The 23389-nt window shown below is 47.3% G+C and overlaps 1 protein-coding gene across 2 annotated transcripts in view; it reads right to left on the bottom strand.

The window, feature by feature from the left end:
• LOC149335879 (structural maintenance of chromosomes protein 6-like) overlaps window positions 1-23389 on the bottom strand; it is a 48882-nt gene that overhangs the window by 12954 nt on the left and 12539 nt on the right. For both annotated transcript variants that reach the window (XM_089552417.1, XM_089552416.1), the window contains exons 12-18: window positions 22006-22184; window positions 20203-20387; window positions 17673-17777; window positions 15322-15524; window positions 11899-12115; window positions 1387-1557; window positions 580-717 (exon numbers count right to left, since the gene is read on the bottom strand). In XM_089552417.1, the coding sequence (XP_089408543.1) occupies window positions 580-717; window positions 1387-1557; window positions 11899-12115; window positions 15322-15524; window positions 17673-17777; window positions 20203-20387; window positions 22006-22184 (1198 nt within the window). The remainder of the gene's footprint in view (window positions 1-579; window positions 718-1386; window positions 1558-11898; window positions 12116-15321; window positions 15525-17672; window positions 17778-20202; window positions 20388-22005; window positions 22185-23389) is intronic.

The following is a 23389-nucleotide window of genomic DNA, read 5'->3' as shown; positions in this document are numbered from 1 at the left end:
AATGCATGAACAGCCTGTTTTCATGGGCAACGACGCTTGCAAAGACAGAGAGAGTAGAAACGGCAGAGAGGTAATCCACATGAAGATGCGAGCAGAAGTGAGCGCCCCCAATTAATACGATGGCGCGTAATTTAAGAGTAAATACGGCAACTTATTCTCTTGCAGTTTGGTTTCCATTTAACAGTCAAGCAGTGGCTGTGACATGTAAGTGGACTTGAGGTCACATGAGGCATAAAAAAAACTTGAATATTACAGTGCCTTGTTTATTCCTCCTCTACCCAGCTGGAGCGATATAAAACAAAAAAAGAAGTGGTTATTTGTGATTTTTTCGTCTCAGGTGACCTGAAACCACATTTGGCTGCTGGAACTAAAACAGCAAAAGAAAAGAAATTCAAGCATAAATTAATAACCGAGCATGGGTAAATTCTAAACTAATTTATATGTGCTGTCTTACACATCACTCCAAAAAAGAAGAAATCTGCATTTGGTGTCAGTACTCCGTTCAGCAACTGTTCCCATTCGCAGCCAAACCCCGCTTCAGCTTCCCGGTGCCAATCTCTGCCAGCGGCGACCACTCACTTCGAGCTGCTGGCCAATGGTTTTGAGGGTTTTCTCTCCGGCGGACTGCTTTTTCTCCAGATTCTCCTTTTGCTCCATGAGGCTCCGCTTGTGGTTCCTGGCCTTGTGCAGCTCCGTGTCAGCTTCGATCAACTTTGTCTGCAGCCGAAACAGAAACCGAAAATGAGCGACATCCTGTACACATTTAACAGCAATAACACAAAACTGGAAGATACGCATGCTGTATTTACTTGCATAACAACACTCACATAATAAATGCACCGCTATATTAGTTATTGTAATGCGGAAAAATTTTAATTGACTACAGTGCAAAGTTTAACCCCCAAGTCCAAAGTGTATCGCAGAATCTGCCAAGGTGGCACACGTTCAAAATTAAGCAGTACTTACAGTCAAACTCACTTATGACAATACCGGTTATAACAATGGTCAGTCACGGCACCATCAGCTTTTGCATGTGTTCTATGGTATTTTCAGCACGACCCTGTTATAACAATTACTGGTTATAACAATGGTACTATCTCCATGGCACTTCAGTAATGTTATAAGTGGATCTGACTGTATTAGTATCCATTTAATTGCAGCCACACAAAGTAAAGCTAGCATGCAGCTTACACAGCGACTTCGTGAATGAAGAAAAAAAACTGCACTAATGCCTTGCACATCTATACAAAAAAGGAAAAGACAACCAAGGTTTGATGGGGGCATCCCTTTTCATAAGGTGTTCTCAACTTCTGGAAGGCTTGCTACCTTCCAGAATGTTCCCCCTTTGATGATGTTCCCCCTTTGATGAGCGATGCCCCACGATACCTTGAGGTCATTGCTGACTTTGAGCAATGAGCTGCGGTGGGCGTCCGCCTCTCGGAGCTTGGCAGCGCAAGCCTTCATCTCCGCACGCAGCTCCGCCTGGTGCTCCTTTAGAGACGCCAGTTTCTTCTCAAAGTTGCCGATGTCGTCCTCCAACCCTTTGAGGGCCTCCTCCTGCGTTGGGCAAGAAATGCGTGTACTCTTCCACGACACCATCACAGAAGGCGAGATGCTGCAGTAGCAGCATCAGAAAGCAAAAAAAAAAAAAAATCGAAGTCATAGCCAGTACATTTTTACTTAATCCTGGTATACCCCAATTCAACCTCTTCCCACAAAAAGTGGCAATGTTCCAACTGACATCCATGCTGGTAAGTTTGCATGCTGGATTGTGCCACATGGCTTTCAACGTGGCAATCCACAACTTAAAAGTCTTCAGAAGGGTAGATGCTTGCTATAACTTGTTGGTTCATGATTCAAGTAAAACGTAGTGCTGTGTATGTCTTTCACAGTCCTCATCTTTTTTTTTTTTTGTGCAACATTTTTTCCCTTAAGGGGGGATGAGGTTATTAAAGCTAACTTTTTATTTATGGCTAGAATCTCATGAAATTTTGCACGTGTCTGTCTAGCCTTCTTCCGTCCCGTCCGTCAGCGCTGTTTTGCCGTACCATTCAACATGAACCAACCAGCCCGACTCAGCCCTCTCCTGGAATCGCAATTGAGCTGGTGGTCTTAAATCTTACAAAGTCTAGAATTCAATTGGGTAATTTCTTACGCAGCTTTAATCAACTTTCTCATTGCATTTTGTCGCTTTTATTTACATGAATTGATATCCAGAGAGTTCCCATATCCGGTGACATTCTTCGTTTTTCTCTGATATAACACGTCGAGAGTAAAAGGTCGCAGTATTTGACACTGCAACTCGTTAAGCTAATTGTAAACTGCTATTTATACGTGGCCTAAACAAAAAAAGTAAGAATGTCATTGGGTATGGGAATTCACTGGCTATCAATTCATGTAATTAAAAGCAACAAAATGCAATGAGAAAGTTCATTACAGCTGCTTAAGGAATTACCAAATTACACTCTAGAATTCAAGATTACTTTTGATCTAAGACCACCAGCTCAATTATGACTACATTTCTGGAATCAGAAGAAAAAAGCGCAACTGTATGCAAAATTTCATGAGATTCGAGCCATAAATAAAAAGGTCAGTTTTAAGAGCCTTGTCCCCCCTTAAAATCTTCACACCGTAAAACAGCGTGCTAACACGGGACGAAGAAAGAAGACACGCACAAACACAGCTGTTTTACGGTGAGATCATGTACCAACTGGCCCGGCAACTATCCTTAATGTAATAAAATCTTCAGTAGCCACATTAAAAAAAAACAAAAACGTAAGCATAAAACTGATGTAGAAACAAGATGATCATTTGGGTTCAAATTTTTAAGTGACAATAGTCAAGATTGCTTGACGCATTCTCTGAATGGCTATTGACATTATCCTAAAGACTGATCGCTCTAAAGTAGGGGTGTGCGAATAGTGGTTTTTTGATTCGAAGCGAATTCGAAGCGAATAGCAATTTCTTCGAATAATTTCGAAGCGAATAGTTCGAATAGTACTTCTGGCATTAAAAAAAGGCTGAATGACAGTAGGCATTTCCAAAACCATTTATTTTCCTAACACACGATGCCATTACATACTGCATGAGGCTTTATTTAAAACCATGCTTCAAAATTTTAAGAGAGCACCTAAAGTGAGTTAGAACAATTTTTACCGGTTTGGTAATAAAAAATTATAACACATAAAAATTATTGACATTATCCTAAAGACTGATCGCTCTAAAGTAGGGGTGTGCGAATAGTGGTTTTTTGATTCGAAGCGAATTCGAAGCGAATAGCAATTTCTTCGAATAATTTCGAAGCGAATAGTTCGAATAGTACTTCTGGCATTAAAAAAAGGCTGAATGACAGTAGGCATTTCCAAAACCATTTATTTTCCTAACACACGATGCCATTACATACTGCATGAGGCTTTATTTAAAACCATGCTTCAAAATTTTAAGAGAGCACCTAAAGTGAGTTAGAACAATTTTTACCGGTTTGGTAATAAAAAATTATAACACATAAAAATACCGTCTGCTTTCTAATAAGAAATTAGAGATAAAATACAAAAATTACAGTATAACAGAACGGTGCCAGTAGTACAACCAATAACTGAAACCATAGGAGTAACTGCACTATACACTGTAGCAAGAGCACTGAGAACAATAATGAAAAAAAGGACATTCTGCACTACCGGTGACCAGTGGTCGAACGGGTCGAATGTCCAACACTGAGCTAGGCAATCACGTTCGGTGCACCGACTTGCCACTTGCATTGCTTGCGTTTCTATAGTTTAGGATCCTCACTTCTTGGCTTGGATTGCGCCTTCTTTTCGGTTACGCCGATGGGACTGCTGCGTCCAAAGATGTTAAAATGGAACATAGGCTGACCCATGGAGGAAGGAAAGAACTAAGGAGAGGCCCTGACGTCACATTTTGTGAAGCCGCCCCGCAACCGGAAGTTGGCTCGGCTTTCCTCACTATCTTCCTTCTCTACCGAGCTACGGGGCGGGTTTCACGCGCGGCTCGGAAGCACTTCGTAAAAGAAAGGTATAAAAAAAACCGCGCCGCTCGCCGCTACACTCCTACACCTCCCTCCCCGCAAACACGCACCTAGACACAGACCGGCGCACAGGTGCTGTGAACATTTTCCGACGCCAGGCGAAGAAAGACGACATTGCGCGCCGCTCATAGCTCAGCTCACCATCCTCCTCGGGCTACCGTACACCCGCCGTGTGGCCTTCGAAACGCAGCTCAGCATCGCCGAGAGCGGCTTCATGTTTCTGTGCTGTTTGGTGAGGTGCGAAAGTTCGCTGATCAAAACAATCAACGCTTCTTCGCGTGTCGAAGCGCGGTTCCGGAGTGCCACCTTTTCGCGAGATTCATTTAAATGCACCGATCGCTCCGCGTAACGACACCAAGTTTGACGAACAAAATATCAAATGAGCGGTTATTTGCTACATTTAAAAGCAATCCTAGATGCGTGCGTAATGTTACGACGCCAGGCATGTAGACTTTAACACGCAAGGCCGAACACACCGTGCCGAAAGCCCGTCCACCGCCACCGAGAAACACTCGGGCCCCTAGCAACAACGACGCTAACGACGCCGTACGCCGTTGCTAGTGGCCCGAGTTTTCTTAGCAACAACGACAACGTTGCTAGTGGCCCGACTTTTTAAGCCTAAATTTTGACGTCACTTCCGCCACATTCTTGCCAATGCATTGGGAATACGAAGGGCCTCTCCTCTCTTTTTCCTTCCTCCATGGGCTGACCGGACCTCCTAGCAGCACTGGCAGCATCGCACCATCGCGTATCCAAAGCTCCCACAGCACCGATAGGTTGGCCGTACTGTCGGGGACAGAGCATTCAGGACGCGCCGCCCATGGATAAAATGCATCGCCATCACCTTGCGGCCGGAGATTGGCGCGTCTATTTCGCTATCCGAGGGGTGCTCGTGAGGAAACGTCGGCTCAGCTCTGTCTCTCTTGGGTTTAGTGCGGCAAACTGGCGCTCTTCCCGGCCTATGCCGTCACTCTGACAAGGCGTGTCGCACGATGCATTTTTTTTTTTGCATTTCACTAGCAGCACGCGGCTGCTGTTTGCCGGAGCGTTTCTTCGCTTATCAAGCTGAAGGATCGGAACATCGTTCCGGTTACATTCCCAGACTAGCAAGAATGGAAGCGGCTGTACAAAACTCTCGCGGCGCAAGCGAAACGTCATTCGTACCGCTCGCGCCTCCTGGCGAAATTGTCCCCGGTAGTACCTCCGAGCAGCACTTAGCATCGCGCTTTCAAGAATGCGGCACACCACCGAAGACGGTTCAATGCCCTGATTACGACGGCGTTTCGTTCCCACCAATGCGCAAGCAGTCAGAATAGCAAGAAAAGACGCAAGACATAGATGGATGCGATCATTTCGTTCTACTAAAGTTCGTCCGCAGCCTCCCCGATGCCGAGCGTTAACGGCAGTAATCCTCCACGCGTGCACAATAAGCTTGGCGTTATCACACGCTAAATGAGCCCTTCCCATTGAAGTAAGTATACACTTCGGCGGCATCAAGTCCCCGCGCTGCCGCTGAATTTTTCTCGCCTCCGCCGGTAATATGATGGCTTGCTTCAATGCTGCCGAGAACGGTCGCCCATGTTCCCCAAGCAACCACGGATATCCGTCGGACGTACGAGCTAGATCCGAACGTCCTTTGCCGAGATCGGACGTCCATCGGACGTACGAACGCAATCCGATTTCGGATATCCGTATTCGTACATCAGCCGGACGTACGGACAGTGTCCACTTTTGTATATCCGCATGAGAGACGAGGTGTACGTCCGAAGGATGTAAGGCTGAGTATTTTCCCAGGCCATGAGTATATATGGACGTTTTTTATTTCACAGAAAATTCGCGTCTTTCGTGTATGTATAGTTTTATTTACATCAGTTGGAGGGTTTGATGCGAAGATGTTTGTAAATTGGTGCAATTCCACTCCTACCTGCAGTGCAAGAGCCGCCAACGAGCTAAATTTATCTAAGAGGAGAAGCAGGTGATGCAGAATTTTGCAAGAACTAATGACTAGTTTTGTATTTATAAAACTTCTCCAAATTAGTGGAGTTGTGCGACATGTCCACCGTTTTGCTAGCTAAACTTGCCATTGAAATCATTCGTAAGTATCAAAACTCCCGCGCATTCTGCTATCACCATCATCATAGATGTCAGTTCGAGGTCAGTCCAATCCAATCCATCAGTACGGCTCCGTAGCGCTGCGCTGTTGTTGATTTGCTGCGTAGTGCTGTCGCGCAGAGCTTTATAGCTCTGTTATTATAATGTGTGGCTTTGTTCGGTCTGTGGACGAAAGTAGCATGTAACTTAAGCAATTCGAAAGATACGGGAAGCGCCTGAAGCTCTTGTGGAACACCGGAATCCCGTACTGCGTCGACCTTGGTTTAAAGAAGGCTTAGTGCACATGGGATTGCCTACGAAGGTATGTATCCAGTACACTTCTTGGAACTTGCTTCTAGGGCAATGCATGCTCATATAACATTCGTTCACAGGACAGTGGGAGCAGCAAGCGCGAGGAGATGGCTTCCACAAGTGTGTGCTGTTCTCACTTTTGGGAGCCTACATCACACAGCTGCGGGAGCCCTCAACTCGCACGGCTAATTCCCACTCCTCTTCAAAGTTGCGGGACGGAGTATTTTAGCATCTTGTTAATTTTTAGGGCATCGCTAGGTTCACTGTGCCTATATAAAGAGTGACAACGCGCGAAAGGCAGACCATATAGGAAGCACGTGTAGTTCGCAGTGGTTCGCAACGGAAGCTTTGCGGCTTTCTGTGCACAGTCGCGTACAGTGCTGCGCTGGTTAGTGCCCTAAGGCCCATGAGAATAAATAAAGAACAGATACATTGTCAAATATGGTGTGGAAAAGTGAGAGCTGTTATTGCCTTATACTTATTGAGGTGTTTGTTAAAGTGCATTGTCTTTTATACTTGCAGCATTAAACACTTCTATTAATTGGTTCCAGTATGTTTTTACTTGGGCTGCTGCATTGTGCCATTTATTTCACATGACTGATGTTTGCCGCGCTCTTTTTATTTCAGAAATCCTGTGGGTGGGAAGATTACGGATGTGTGTCTCAAGCTTGCCACATTTAAGAGTCACATTTAAGAAATTTTCCGAATGTAACCCATTGCTCTGCTGGTGTATCATCAACCAGAATAAAATATGCGTGCTATGCATCAAATTGTTTTTGGTTTTATTGCATTGCGCGGAGTGAAAAAAGCACGCATGCACCATATATGCGAATATTCGAGGAAGATCCGCCAATGGACGTACTCAAATGGACGTCCGTCTGTGGGCGAACCGTATACCTTTGGCCACCTTTCGGACGGCCGACGGACGTCTACCGGCTATTTGCGGATGTTCAGCGGACGTACAGAACATCCGAAATAGACCTCTGTCGGCCGTCCGAAGGATATCGGTGGTTTCTTGGGTCGGTACGCATGATTCGTCACCTGATTTGGTGAAGCGATAGCGCGGTAGGGCTGCGTGTTTATCTTCGCATCTGTCCTATCAGATAATCTTTTCCACAGTTCTATTGGAAAAAAAAAAGAGGGGGGGGGGGGGGGGGGTGAACGAGGCGAAGCGATGCCCGCGTTCGAATACTTGGGGCGTCCGAGCACATCGATGTCACCGCCAGCCAGAGTATATAAAGGGTTCGCTGACAACAAACATATAAAGGTTCGCTGACAACAAACTAAGGGGGTGATTGTGTATCTGCCCTTGCTTCGGCGAGCGCGGCTTCGGCCGCTTATCTGATTTTTTCAGCAGCGTCCGCTCCGGCGGACCCAGTTGTTGCTGCGACACGCGTCGTCTTTCCTTTTTCTCTTTGCTCTGATCTCTTACCTCACCTCTATCTGCACGTGGCAGCGGTGGTGGCTTGGCTCGAGCCAGTAGCAGGCCCGTGCAATTTCCTTTTCATCCTTCTCTCAGTCACAACAACAACAACAAACTAAGGGAGGAGGTGGTGACGAAGCGCGGCTACGGCCGCTTATCTGTTTTATCAGCCAGCGTCCTCTTCGGCGGACGCGGTTGTTGCTGCGACGCGTGCGTCTTCTTTCCATTTTCTCTTTCTTCTGATCTTTTAACTCTCCTCTATCTGCACGTGGCAGCGGTGGTGGCTCGGCTGGAGCCAGTTGGCAGGCCCGTGTACTTTCCTTTTCATTCTTCTCAGTCGCAACAACAACATAAACTGAGGTTTCTTGTTTTGAAGCTTAGACAACTGTCGGCTGTGTTCTTCCTTCATTGCGTCTGCCTCGACACGGTGGCAGCGACGCGGCTTATGGTAGCCTTAGTGCGCAGGTTCGAAGACGGCCAGAACGCAGGATCTTTCGCAAGAGCTCGTCGCCCTCACCTTTCTTTCGTTTGTGGCTGGGTTCGCACCCCGGCCTGATCGTGATTTGCGTATTGACTAACCTCCGAGCGTTGAAAGCGCGGTAAAAAAAAGCCATCTATGCGGCAATACTCGGAACCGAAACCACATAATGCAAGCGGGCAAGCGTCCCAGTAACACTATTCGCGCGAGACGAATACTTCGAAATTTCGAATACCGAGAATTCGGTTCGAAGCGAATATCGAATACCATGCTATTCGATCGAATATTCGAAATTATCGAATATTCGCACACCCCTACTCTAAAGTATTATTCCCAATGTTCAGCTACACCTCCTAGAGTCACTTCGAGCTCCGAGTACTGCTACATAATAAAATGACAATGCCTATAAAACTGATGAGAGATGTAATCCACAATGCAAGAAGTGCTAACTTAAATACGAACATTTAGAAACTTCGAAAAAGCCAGAGAAGAAGAAAGGGAGTACTGTTTCATAATAAAGGAACTATTGACTATTTTTTTTCCTTTCATATCTGTGCTAACAGTCAAATGTCGCAACTTGAGGTAAGACACAAGCACACCCAGAATTTTTCAGCTGTGCAGTAAACCAAAGTACAGTCGATTTCAGATAAATCGAACCCAAATGTGTCAAATTATTGCTTATACTGGACTATCAGAACATGTGCTTAAAAATCCTATGCAAAAGTATAACAGTATTTATTGTTCGGATTTATCGAACTCCTGTTCAATGGACCTTCTCTGTTAATGTAACCCATGGATGAAATGCTTGCTGTACTTTCAAAACACTATCCTGAACTACCGTTTCAGTTACTGCAATATTTGCTAGAAAAATACAGTAGAATCTCGATAAACGGAAATCGGTTAAACGGAACTACCGCTTAAACGGAACAAACGCCTCGCGATTGGTTGGTTTTGTATTAAGCCAATGTAAAAAAAATCTCGTTAATCGGAACTCAAATTTTGCGACCACCGCGTTAACGGAACCGAAAAACTCGAAACCGCAACTAGTTGCACAAGCGCAGTGCCATCGCGGTACGCATCAATGCTCCCCTCCTCCTCCTCCCCGCGTCACCTCTCCGGTTTCCGTCTCCGGCAGTTTCCGGTTTGCTCGTACACTGCCCTCCGCATCGCTCGCTCGCGTTCACGGCGGTTGTGTTCAGTTAGGCCTAAGCCCTAGAGCTTTTGTTCGGTCCGATGGCAGCGCAAAAACGATCGCACAATGCACTTGCGTTGGAAAGGAAGATGGAGATCATCAACGACTTCGAGAGTGGTCGCTTCACGAAAACGGCGCTAGCGACGAAGTACGCCGTCCCCAAAAGCAGCCTAACAAGAATTCTTCAGGACAAGCTGCGGGAGGCGTTCGAGACGTCACGCTTTGGTCCTCAAAGAAAACGACTGCGAGCGGCTGACCACGAAGTCTTGGAGAAATGCCTGGTGCTTTGGCTGCGCAGAGCCCGCAGTGAAAACATCCCAATCAGCAGGCCACTAATTCGTGCAAAAGCGGAAGAATTTGTTCTTCACCTCGGCATCGAGGGTTTCTCGTGCAGCGAGGGGTGGCTGACCCGGTTTAAAGAGCGCAATGGACTGGTGTTTCGTGCTGTTTCAGGGGAAGCTGCCGCTGCTGACGCGACGGCATGCGGAGACTGGCGAGAAAGACGGCTGCCCGAGATTCTGGAGGAATACGATCCAGAGAACATCTACAATGTAGATGAGACTGCACTCTTTTACAAGTTGCTCCCCTTAAAATCGCTATCATTTAGAGGAGAGAAATGCACCGGAGGGAAACTGAGCAAGGACAGGCTGACCGTCCTTATCGGTGCCAACATGACGGGCAGCGATAAGTTGAAGCCGCTAGTGATCGGCAAATTGAAGCATCCTCGTTGCTTCAAAAACGTCGCAACCTTGCCCGTTTCATACCAGGCCAATGGCAAGGCGTGGATGACGCAAGCCATTTTTAGTGAGTGGATTTATCGCGAGGATGCGCGCTTCTCTCGCAACAAGCGGAAAGTTTTGTTCCTGGTGGATAACTGCCCTGGACACGGAACTGTGCCAGGTTTGAAGTCCATACAGCTGGAATTCCTGCCAGCGAACACCACAGCACTGCTGCAGCCTATGGATCAGGGTGTGATTCAAGCGCTCAAGTCGCGCTTCCGCAAAAATCTTCTTAGGAGGATGCTCTTATGCATGGACCAGGGGAAAGAGTACAAGGTAGATGTACTGCGTGCCGTTTACCTCCTGGATGATGCTTGGCGGCAGGTTAGTGCAACCACCATTGCCAGCTGCTTCAGGCATGCGGGGTTTGCCGCAACCACAGAAAAACCCAGCACACAGAGTGAGCCTGATGATGTTCACGACGCAGCCGAGGAAGATTTGCTACTAGAGAATTGTGCTGCGATGGGCATTCAACTTGATGAATATGTCCAGATCGACAGCGATGTGGCAACGTGCCCAGAAAATACCGTGCACAGCATTATAGCTGATGTCTGCCCCCCTGATGAAAGTGAAGACGAGGAGGAAGAGCTTGACAACGAGACCGCTGACTCTGATCCTGTGGTGACACCTGCGCAGGCGGAATCGGCAGTCCAAATGCTGAAGAGTTTCTTCCAACGAGAAGAAGGTTCGGAAGTGTTTCTGCACAGCCTGTCAAGTATGGGTGATGCCATTAACAAAAAACGGCTGCGAGAGCTCAAACAAGCAAATATAAAATCCTTTTTCACTAGCCAATAAGTGGTAATTCCCACTCTTTTGACATTTTTTTTTTAAATTTCAGTACTAGTACTACTGGAAAAAAAATTCACTGCTTATTTTTCTCTAATAAAGTTTGTTCTCATAGTGTACCGTTCTCCTTATTACCTAGATTTCGCAAATTGAGATCCGCTGAGACTGCCAACTGCGCGCGCGCGCGCCAGCCGCATAGGGATCACGCGGAAGCGGATTGCGCAATGCTGAACCTATTCTCTCTCTAAACGAAACTCCTGATAAACGGAACATATTTTCCCGGTCCCTTGAGGTTCCGTTTAACGAGAGTCCACCGTAGTCACAACACTGCTCAGGTATTTGAGGGACTATGTGTTGCCTTCGTTGGCTCTGACTGGACGAGAGAGCTCTGCCTTTCACAGTGCTACAAGCAACTTGTGAGATGAAGTACAAAGTAGTGCAATAAATAATAAGTTTAGTTTAGTTTGTGGGAGTTTAATGTCCCAAAGCGACTAAGGCTATGAGAGACGCCGTAGTGGAGGGCTCCGGAAATTTCGACCACCTGGGGTTCTTTAGCGTGCACTGACATCGCACAGTACACGGGCCTCTAGAATTTCTCCTCCAAAGAAATTCTAGCCGCTGCGACCGGGACCGAACCCGCGTCTTTTGGGTCAGCAGCCGAGCACCATAACCACTGAGCCACTGCGGCGGCTAGTGTAATAATAACATCCAAGTCACACTTGCTCATGGGTATGCCGAGTCTGCCCGCGTAACCCCACACATACTCCTACTGTTTCACTGTTGAGCACTGACCAGCACAGCAATGTTGGTTGGCTCGACGTCTTCGACAGCCTGCAGCTCGCGGATCTGGCTGGCCAGCTCGAACTCCTGACGCTTCAGCGACTGCAGCTGGGCATTCAGGCGGTGCTGCTCGGCCTGACCCTGCTGCAACTCGGAGCGCCTCGAGGCGCAGAGGGCGTCACATTCCTGCAACCTCTGGTCCACGCTCGCCATCTCAGCTTTCCTCTCCCTGCGGGAAACCCACAGAAATTTGTTAGAAAACTGCAACGATGGCAAATCATTCTGCATGTACTGATACCCACATTAATGCGATACAGTAAAAGCTCGTAAATTCGAACTTCAAGGGAATGGAAAAAATCTTCAAATTTTATTTATTTATTTATTTCAAGATACCCCTAAAGGCCTTCTTCACGATGGCTTTACATAGAGGGTGGTAGAACATGAATATACAAGAAAGAACATCTAACACGAGTAACAGAGCAAAAAAAAAAAAAAAAACAAGACAAGAGCAATAACTGTTAGCAAGTATCAAAATGTGGCGGAACAACAAAACACAAAATGAACAGAATGAAAAAGAAAAAAAAACGAAAATAAGAACATAATAAACAGAACGGAAAAAACAAAACTCGGACATTACGGTGAGCAGAACAGAACTAGAAGAAAACTACACACCGCTTTGATTTTTTAAAAGTTCATGAAATGATGCATTCGTTTCAGTTGCGATTGTGGAAGGCAGCCAGTTCCAATCAATAATGGTACCTGAAAGAAATTAACGAATGAACCCGAAAAAAACTTGACTGCTTGCATCATGGTAAAGTGATCTGTTGAAAGACTAGGGGTTGCCTGCTTTTGAGAGAAGAAGAAGGCTACATAGTCAGATGTGCAGGACACCAGCAACTCAACAGCATAAAATTCTGGTTTTGAATGGGGCTATTTTGACAATCTCTTGCCACGCTGCTCATACTTGGATGCAGCCTGCCTTAAGGGAAGCCTGTTCGAATTAACCGGTGCGAGACCCGCAACGCCCGAATTACCGAGTGTGCAACCCCACAGACTTATTGGACGCTGGCCAGGACCAAGCCGGCAGTTCAAACTATCCGGATTTATGAATTAACGAGGGTCATATTAACGAGCTTTCACTGCAGTAGTACAGTAAAAGCTCATTAATTCGACCTTCAAGGGACCGGGAAAAACTGACGAGAACCGCTTTCATACCTGCCAACTTGCCAATGTCAAAATTTGGGAGATGAGAAAGGGCAAGAGCGGAGGGGTGCACGTAATATCAAATGCATGGGTTCAGGAGTAGTACGTAATGGTCGACTTTTAGAGTGGCCTTGCCGTTAAAGCCTCTGCACGTTTTCTGAAGGCATTCTTATTCACCAAGAGAAGTAATGGAGGGCAGAAGTTAAGCCCCAGTAGACTCAGTGCCCCTTTTCTTTTCTACCAAGCCAAGTGTTGTGCGTTGAAATGACAGAAACTATCAACAGGTAATTCGTTTCCAAGATTTTGTTCACACGGCAACTCATCAGTGCTTTCTTCCATACCTCCATGGCCGATGCGTGTAACGCAGGCTGCCGGGGAGCGCTGCTGCATTCGTCACCCCACAGTCGTCCCAAGAAGATGGCCTCCAGGTTCGCAGAATGCACGTGTGCATCATCGGCACTTTCATGTATTTTTAGCAGCGCAGAAAATACTGCAGGTCATGCACTGCACCATTCCTTCTATTGTGAGAACACTGACAGTTTCCGGATGGCCACAACAGCCACAGAGTTGAACCCTTCCCGCTCGCCTTTTAGCGAAAGCTACACTAGGCTAGTCAACAGCACAATTCGGGTGATCATCGCAGGCCAGTACTGAGCAGGCACCATAGCCATGGCAACAGGTTGCCATAGTTATTATGCGCTGAACACGTTATGCTCGGCACCTAGCATGCCTTTTGCTATGTATACCCTGGGTCTACTGGGGCATGTATCGCTGAGACACCCCGTGTTTGCGGCTCCATGCGCAGTCTGGCACGCACGATGCCTGCGTGGTTGTACCGAGTGCCACAAGCAGTTAACAGCAGCTGCCAGCATAATATGTTGTACCGCGTGAGCAAAGTTATGCAGTTCTTTTGGCCGACTTTTTTTTTTTTAAGGCGAAAGCCTTTAATGTCTCATCGTTGTAAGCAGCAGTTGTCGACAGAAATGTCACGCTTTTCAGTTGGTGGAAACAGTCGTGACGTCACAGTGCGCGAATTTCAAACGCGGCCAATTGTACTTTGGCTAGTAACCAGGCAACCAATTGAAGGGATCGTATAGTGATGCTCCAAGTAAGTGGGACTGAGCTCAGTTCATTGCTTAATTACCCAATTAGCCTAATTAGCTTTACTAGTCAGGCCATATAAACAAATAAAAGCGATTAAGAAATTGGTCGAGCTCAGGAATCGAGCCCCGGTCTTCGGCGTGGGAGACGAGCACGCTATCTACTCCGCCATGCCAGCTCGATGGTTTGGAATGAACAAAGGCACATCTAGTGAATACCCTGTCTTCGCTCACTCCCATCCTCCTCCCTTCCCCTCCGGTGAGGTTCAGGTGTCCACCGAGATATGAGAGACAGATACATTTCCTTTCCTCAAAAACCAATTTACCAATGAACCAAATGGGCGATGGCGTTCTATGGACTCCCTGGCAAGTTGCAAGAGGCTGTCCCATTCCACTGTTAGAGGCGAAGCTTAACATCTTCACCACACATCAGTGACCCCACTTTAGGTCAAAAAAGGGCAACCCCCCCTGAATTTTGATGGGTGTCCACAGACAGTTACTGGGCAATTTCCTTTCTTCAAATACAATTTTCATTTTCTTCATTTCCTTTCCTCAAATACAATTTTCATTTTCTTCATTAGGGGCCATCTTTGTCTTTCTTCTTTCACTCCCACTTCCTCCCTTCCTCTACAGTGTGGTTTGGGTGTCCACTGAGATGACAGAGAATTCCATTTCCCTTTCCTTTCCTCAAAAAGTGTTCAAAGGGCAAGGCATCCTTTGTTCAAAGGGCAAGGCGTTTGTTCAAAGGGCAAGGCATCGCGTGGAACGGGTGGTGAAGGGTGGTGGTGTTCTGTGGACTCCCTGGCAGCCCTACAACACGCTGTCGCGTTCCACTCCTAAAGGCGAAGCTTAAGCGTCATTAATTAGCGGTTAATTAGTATTCAGGCATTAACCAGTAATTAACCATTAATTAGTGAGTTGTCATCACTTAGCAATTAGTACTCAATTACATGTGGCGCCACCAGTGCCACAGAAGCACTGAAAGTGGTGCGGAAAACGCTTCCGCCTCTACGCACTTTAGACAGTCAAAGTGCCCCCTGAATTTTTTTTTATTTTTTTTTTCAAATTACCAGCTGCGAAGTTGGGGGGTGCATATATAGTAGCTAAGTAATAACAAGGGGGAGGCACTCACTGTATTCGGGCCTCCTTGCTTTCTTTGAGCAGCTCAGCCCGTCGCTTCACCGAGGAGTAGTAGCGGAAGTCTGGAGCCGGGTACAGCTGGTCTCCCTGCTGTGTGTACGCCTCCCGGCAGTTCACTGGGACGGTCGCGGGATTCATCATCACATTCCTGGCCTCGGAGTTGGCCTCGATGAGAGCTATTTTCTCCACCGACCTCTGTGGCGTTCAGGAGGAAAGAAAAGGGTGTAAATGTAAGCATGAAGACATCACATTTCCCAGTAGTATTCCCCCTCCGCATGTTACGGTATAAACACGTGTAAGGGCCGCACCCCGCTTTCCCAAAGGAAATTAAAAAAAAATAAATAAATCCGCGTAAGGGCCGCACCCCAACTTTCCATGACCCAGGCGGGAATAGCCTTCTAAATGCACGCACCGTGGCCTCTGCGACTGGCTCGGGCTGCGAGCAACAGTGCGCTTGATTGCGGTGGGCATGCATGCACACAGGAGCTTCCAAGTACTGTTCATGAATGGCGCTCGAGGCCGTGGTCATCATCATCATCGTCATCTTTTTTCTCCGCCGCGACCTCCCGCCATCCACATTGACATCAGTATCACCAGCTCCAGCCTTTTCTGGCGTATTCACCGTAGTAGTTGTGGTAATTGTGGCATTTGCGTGCTGCTGCCGAGCGCTGCAGTTTTAGCACAATGGGCAAGCACCTTAACAGCTACACAGCTGGGAGTTAGCTCCTGGCCACGGCAAGCATGTGGCGGGCAGGAAATTCGACATGGCTGAGAACTGCGTCCGATGATGGCGCAACCAAAAGGATGCATTGAGGAACACAAGATGCAAAAAGCGCACTTTCCAAGGCAAGCCGTGAGAGTTTCCCAAACTGCTGCTCTGCTATGTGATGGAAGCGTGGAACAATGGCTACGCATTGACAGCGGACATGCTGCGCGGCTTCTTTTGGGATGAGCGTGCACCAGAGCACAGCACCAGCTCAGAGTCGAAACACTCCACAAGTGACGACTGAACGCAGAATAAATGTTGCTCATTCCGATTGGTGTGTTTTTACTTCAAAAAAATTTTTTTTTTTCGCACATCGCGTGTATGGGCCGCACCCCGAAACATGGCCCTCGAATCTGGGAAAAAAAGTGCGGCCCTTATACGCATTTACGGTATTTGCAACAAGAAATGAAAACAGCAAAGAAAAAACTTGGACGACACTCAACCTACCCTTATGAGTGTAGTGCGAGAGCATTATGTCAAACGCTAATACCTGAATATAAGTGACTAATAAGTGACTAATAATACCTGAATATAAGTGAACAATAAGTGACCTAAACATGGGCTTGGTGATTGTTGGCCCCAAGTAGTGCAGCCCATAAGTAGCCGAAATGAAAACTATCACCAGCCGGACGTTGAAGCCCTCTATCAGTCGTCACCATCGTCGCTTCGTTTGTGTTTGCATCGGTGTCATGAGTGGTCCCGTTCCCGTTCCTGACAACGGATTATAGAGCGAGAGCTCGACTCCTCGGGGTACAACTTCCGATTTCGATGTGGATGAGACAACGACCTTCAATGCGCCACAAGGTCAAACTGCACTGCGTGGTGGTATGGCCCAAGATATGGTAGTACTATGACCACGTGCTCATATGACTATGAACTATGACCATTAGGCACCTGACCTTGACCTTTATCTCGACATTTGATTTGAGGCAGTGGGTACCACATCGACAATGACCTTGAATGTCTCACAAGGTCAAACCGAACTTATCTGCATGGTGGTATGGCCCAAGCTATAGTAGTATGACCACATGACCATATGACTATGACTATTGGGTACCTGACCTTGACCTTTTATGTGAGACAGTGGGAACCAAGCTTTATAGAGCTTTCGCTCGTATAACTAGGTTCAAACCAGAGTCGAACCCCAGCCCTTTTTTTTCGTAAAGAACTGCAGCCTGCACTTCAGCGACCTCAGTCCCACACAGGGTGTGATGCTTTTGAGGGCTGAGGTGGCTCAACTGACACACTTCAATATGTAAAATGCGTACCTTCATGCACGTTTGTCAGTCTCAAGAGATCCGAGAACTCTGGGTAATTTTTTATTGTGCTCTTTTCTACCTTACAAGAGCTTCAATTTCAGTAAGAGTGGTATTTCTGTTAGGAGCTGGCACTCTATCGATACAAGTCAACTTCAGCTTCTCCTCAGTATCCCTCCAACAAACCAAAATAATATGAAAGCAGTATAAAAGCAACAAAGTGTAGGATAGAGACATGTAAACGCAACCAACAAAACATAGACCCTGAAGTTCCACAATGAGAAAGCCAAATCTAAATTCCAAAGCCAAGTGAGGCATCACCTGATCAATGATGCAGTTGATCACATCAGCATCCTCGATGACCAGGTTGTCCAGAAGGTTGGTATATCTTGATGAGTGCATGGCTTTGGACCTGTAGTCGTAAACCTGAGAACAATATAGTAAAACCTCATCAATATGGACTTCAAGGAAGAAGAGAATATGTCCCAAGTTAACTGGAATGCCCAAATCACCTGAAAGTTTTCTCATTACATGTGTTAGCATTTGTGCAGCAGTCCTTGTGCTCCTAATATTTTATTTTAAGAGGACGACGTCAACAGAGAAGACCCCTGGTGATACAACCAAGGAGAACATCTCTGAAGATTCCCCAAAACCGCAGAAAAAAGAAGCACCAGAGCATACCGTATATACTCGCGTAATGAACCCACTTTTTTCCCGAAAAATTGACTTCAAGTTGGGGGGGGGGAGTGGGTTCAATATGCGGGAAAATTTTTTTTTCGAAATTTGTCGATTAAATTTCCTATCATAACATCGATAAAAAATGCAATGCAGCCTTCCTTCTATAGAAAAACCACGGATGCGATGTGAATAAAAAAATTTATTTCACACACTGCTTGGCTCGGTCTCGCATTATCACTCGGCCTCGCTCTCTGAGTCGAGGCTTTCGCTCGCGTCGCTCGCAAATTCGTCGTTGTCATTGTCCCACAACGCGTCATCTTCTGTGCCATCCAAGCAGTTCGAGATTCCAGTTTTCTTGAAGCTGCGAACGATCACCTCAGGGGTAATTAAATTCCACGCTTCCAAAATCCATCGAAATGGCCTTCGTATCTTGCCAGTCGGCGTCAGGTCATCGTTGCCCGCTGCCATCCACTCAGCATACAGCCACCGCACGTTGTCCTTAAAGGGTTTGTTGACAGACGTCAAGTGGCTGCAGCACTGAGGTTAGGCCACCCGGAATTATGGCGATGTCTGTTCGCAGCTCGCTCATTCGGCGCCGGACGTCTTTGTCTAGGTGGCCACGAAAACTATCTAAGACAAGGAGCGACGGCAGAAGAAGGGCCCCTGGTCGCCGTCCCCAGACTGTCTTCAGCCAGTCAACCATCAGTTGTGCCGACATCCACCCTTTCTCTTGGGCACGAATATGAATCCCAGCCGGAAAGGTGTCTTTTGGAAGAGTTTTCCTCTTAAACATAACGAACGGTGGCAGTTTCCTGCCATCCGCCGTTACAGCGAGCATTACGGTGCACCGCTGTTTCTCGGCGCCGTTGTCCTCACATGCACGCTTTTTCCACTTTTCAGGCCCGCAGTGCTGTTCCGCGGCATACCAAAGTTTATCGCCGTTTGGTCGGCATTCCCAATCTGTGAGAGCAGGAACTTCTCCTCCCGGATACATATCACAAAGCGATGAAAATCGTGCACTTTGTCCTCACAGTCCGCTGGCAGCCGCTGACATAGCGTCGTACGCCTTCTCAGGCATAGCCGTTCCGACGCAAAAAACGAGTTGTCCAACCACTGCTGGCTTTAAATTCGGGAACAGAAATGCCGTGACTCCTTGCAGTGGTTCTGAATGAACTCGTGAGATACAGCACGTCCTTCGTTGCGCAGCCTCTTCACGTAGTTCAGCACTTCTCCCTCCACGTGAGGGAACTTCCCTTGTTTGGGCCCTCGAAATGCGCGCCGATCTTTTCCGGTAGCCCTCAGTTCGTCCTCTTGTTTACGCCAGTAGCGTACACGCACCGGGTCGGCATTGAAGAGTCGGCCGGCCGCGCGGTTGCCGTACTTCAAGGCATGCTCCACGACTTTTACCTTGAAACCCGTCGTGTAGCTGGCGTAACGACCCATCACCACAACACACAAGTGAAAGCACACAGACCACTCACACGCAGCTCCAGCAATATGGCGGTTGGCTGACGTCCAAATGCGTTGTCTTTACTTCGTTTTGCTGCCGCTGCGCACAAACGCCGCTATGAGCAAGGTTTTGTTTTGCGTTTGACAGATGGCACTAAGCAACCAGATCATTTAAGATCATCATCATCCTCGGCAAAAGCGCGCAGTCGCCAAGTTTCGTTTCCGCGTCACCTGCGCTCGTGTCTCCGGCGTTTCTCTCGCATTAAGACAATAAAAAATCATGCGGTTATGGTAAAGGAAAGATGCGAAAATTGCCACTCTCACTAGGAGGTCACCCGAGCTGCGCTGTGAGCAAAGGGGAAAGAGCCGTAGTGAAGGGCTACCCCGTCGGTATATCTCGCATTAAAAGAAGCTGGCTGCATCACGTCGCGATCTGTCGACTTTGTTATCGTCAGCAGTGCTGGCCAATCACGCCGAGATAACGTGAGCATGCTCCAATATGGCCCTGAAGATCGGCACGCAGCTTTTACGCAAGAAAAAAAAAAATCTCATTTTTCGAGGCGAAAAGTAGGGGGGGGGGGGGTTTCATAATGCGAGTGGGTTCATTACGCGAGTATATACAGTAATAAAGCTACTCATTTCCACTTAACATTGGCTTCGAACCTTAAAAACCACAATCTGCACATGCCTACTTTTCACTATCTCTCCTCAAAACAGGGCTTACCCGTCCCAGGTAGGAGCTAGTGATGATGGATGGCTTCCGCTCTCCACCGACTATGACCTTTGACATGATCTGCCGCAGAGTCTTGGCGTCCTGGTCATTGTCCACCAAGAAGGACCGCAGGAGGTTTGAGAGGCAGCACTCGGTGGCGAGGTCCCACTGCTGATCCTTGAGTTTGATCAGGCTGCCTGAGAAAACAGAAAAAAAAACTTACTTACAACAAGCTTCCGGGAGCAGTTACAGTCGACGACCGAAAATTCGGACGCCTGATTTTTCGGACATGCTTGATTATTCGGACTTTTTCGCGGCACCGCGACATGGCCCATAGAGCCAATGTGTAAGAGCGCTTGAAATTTCGGACGCACCGCAACTGACCACTCGATTTTTCGGACCTCGTTCGCACTCGCCGCCAGTACCCAAGGCGCCATATAATGTGTACAGTGGAACCTCATTAATTCAGACTGCAGGAGATATCGAAACCTTGATCAAACAAAACGAAATTCAAGCTTAAAGGGAGCCTCTTGCGACACTGAAATTCTGCGCGAGTCGGCACATTGCGCTCGCGTGTTTTCGAATTCGTACTGTTGTTGAATGTCTTCCGCTGCACGAACTTGAACCGTAGTCTGAGTTCACGGAACTCATCTGTGCCGAGTCTTTAGTCCCGAACACGGAACGCGAATACGATCGCGGAGGCTACGCGCACGCCGCGGCCTCCGCGATCGAAGCGCGCTTCGGGCGCGCCCGCCGGATCATATCGCGGCCGCGATCTGCTCCGGCGCTGCGCCGTTTGCGAAGGCCACGCGCGCGCACCGGAGCTTCCAAGTGCCGTCTATGGATGGCGCCGTGATCATTATCATCAACTTTTTTCTCCGTCGCGATTTTCCGCTGTTCACATCGGCATCAGTATCGCCAGCTCCAGCCTTTCGTGGCGTGTTAGCATGCGTGTTAGCGCGTTCGCCATGATAGTGGCTTTCGCGTGCTGCCGCCGAGCTTCGCAGTTTTAGCGTGATGGGCAATTAAGCTACACGGCTGGGAGTTAGCTCTCGAACGCGGTCGGTAAGCGTGCGGCGGGCGGGAAATTCGACGTGGCCTAGAAGTGCGTCCGATGATGGTGCAACCAAAAGAGAAACACAAGCTGCAAAAAGCGCGCTTTTCCGAGGCAAGCCGTGCGAGTTTCCTGAACTGTAAGAAGAGCTGCTCCTCTATGTGATGGAATTTCGGAACAACGGCTACGCGTTGACAGCGGCATGAGCGTGCACCAGAGCACAGCACCAGCTCAGGAGTCTAAATATTTCGCGAGTGACGATTGAATGTAGAATAAATGTCGCTCATTCCCTGGTTGGTGTGTTTTTACTTAAAAAAAAATTTTTTTCGCACATCGCGTGTATGGGCCGCACCCCGAAAATTGGCCCTCGAATCTGGAAAAAAAAAAAAAAGTGCGGCCCTTATACGCGTTTATACGGTATATCGCGCGGCGAAATAAAGTAATGAGGAGCTTTAGAATTTGTGCAATACAATTGGCCGCTTTCTCCGGCATAGCGGTAATAAGTTCGTGATTTTTTCGGTGAAATTTGATTTTCCGGACTGCCCAATTTTTCGGTCGTTTTCGCGGTCCCTAGAGAGTCCGAAAAATCAGTCGTCGACTGTATTCTGCAAGCCTCACGACATGATTTGCCACCTTTTTAAATATCTGCACTACACATATCACCTACCACTCCTTCCCTTTGGCAGATGCAAAAGAGTGTGGTGCAAACGAAAATTCAGAACCCTCCCCCCGTTCTTCACCAGCAACATGAACAGACTCACCTAATGGTCCCTTGGGGCGCTTCCTGAAGCCACCTCGAGATGCCACGTTGTCTATTTCCCGCACCAACTGGGGAATGTAGCGACCGAAGTGCTGCAAGCTGTTCTTCGAGCCAGACTGCAAGTTCTTTATGGCGGCCGATATGGCCGTCTTCTGGTCCTTCAGCTCATTCTGCTCACGACTGCAAGGGAAGCTCACGTCAACCTCATAGCCAGCACCAAGTGCAAGCATGAAACGTTCACAAATGCTACACATGAACACTGCCAGCCCGTCTGCAAAGAATCACTGCACTAAGCAAACTCAAAAAGTCAGTGTTGTATTAAGTTTAGCTGCACTGTCTGACCACACTGCAGTCAAGTTGAGTTGAGTTGAGTTTATTGGCGCATAAGCGACTAAGGCTATCATGCGCCAAGCTCCGGGTATAGAAAATTCGAGATAGATGCTATACAAAAGTCTAAATGAACGGCGGTGTAAAGGGCCTAAAAAGTTAATTGGTGCAACTTAGTAAAAATATGACAAAATTTTAGAAGAGACTTATGGTAAATGCTTTAAAAGGGGTTGGCAACCTCAGCAGCCATCCTTGGCTGTGCAAGGATCTCGAGGTCCCCAACCGATGTAATAGTGACCTCAGCCGTCTTCTCGCGACGGGAGGGTGGCTGAGGTGCGTCAATAAATTGTAAAGCACAGGGTAAAAATTTAGAGTTTTTCTAGTACATTGGCTTCTTTTAAAAAGTTAAAAACACTTGACTTATCAATAAGAGCTACTTCACCTCCACACTGCAGTCAAGCCCGAACAACGAAACTCTGGCAGAGCAAATTATGCCTTATGCCGAACACTCGACCATCACGAAGCCCTTTCTGCTACCAACTTGCTGCGACGATATTGTTCAGGAGTACAAGGCAAGCGTACTGGAGGTCATTGAAATGATGTCACGTGTCAAAAATGGGATTCTCATGACAGAGCTAAATGCAGTGTTCAGGAAAAAAAATCACTACTTAGTGCAAACTGGTGTACATTTCTCGGCAATTAATTACTTGGAGTAGATTACTCATGGCGAGTGGCATGTTTTTTCTTCCATCAGCTCGTTTTCGATGCACTGTTCGAAACTTTGAGTATAATAAAGCTGGTACTAAAGTTCATTATAAGCGGATTTGGTATAACAAATTATTCCATATATTGAACAAACCGCGTGAATGACACTGTTCGTTACAAGGTTTGACTGTAGGCCTTATTTTTAGACCTTATGTGACGCGACTCAAGAAACATTCAATAAATACTTCTAAGCAAGCATACATTTCGCTATCGTCACTCATGCTGGTCTCTGGTTTCCTTCTACCCTCTCCGAGTTAATTGGGATGAGAAGCGCCACTGTTCATTTCGACGAT

Source organism: Amblyomma mixtum, chromosome 7, assembly GCF_055824585.1.
Source record: "Amblyomma mixtum isolate Tamu chromosome 7, ASM5582458v1, whole genome shotgun sequence".
Classification (NCBI taxonomy): Eukaryota; Metazoa; Arthropoda; class Arachnida; order Ixodida; family Ixodidae; genus Amblyomma; species Amblyomma mixtum.
This window is presented reverse-complemented; position numbering and strand designations above follow the sequence as displayed.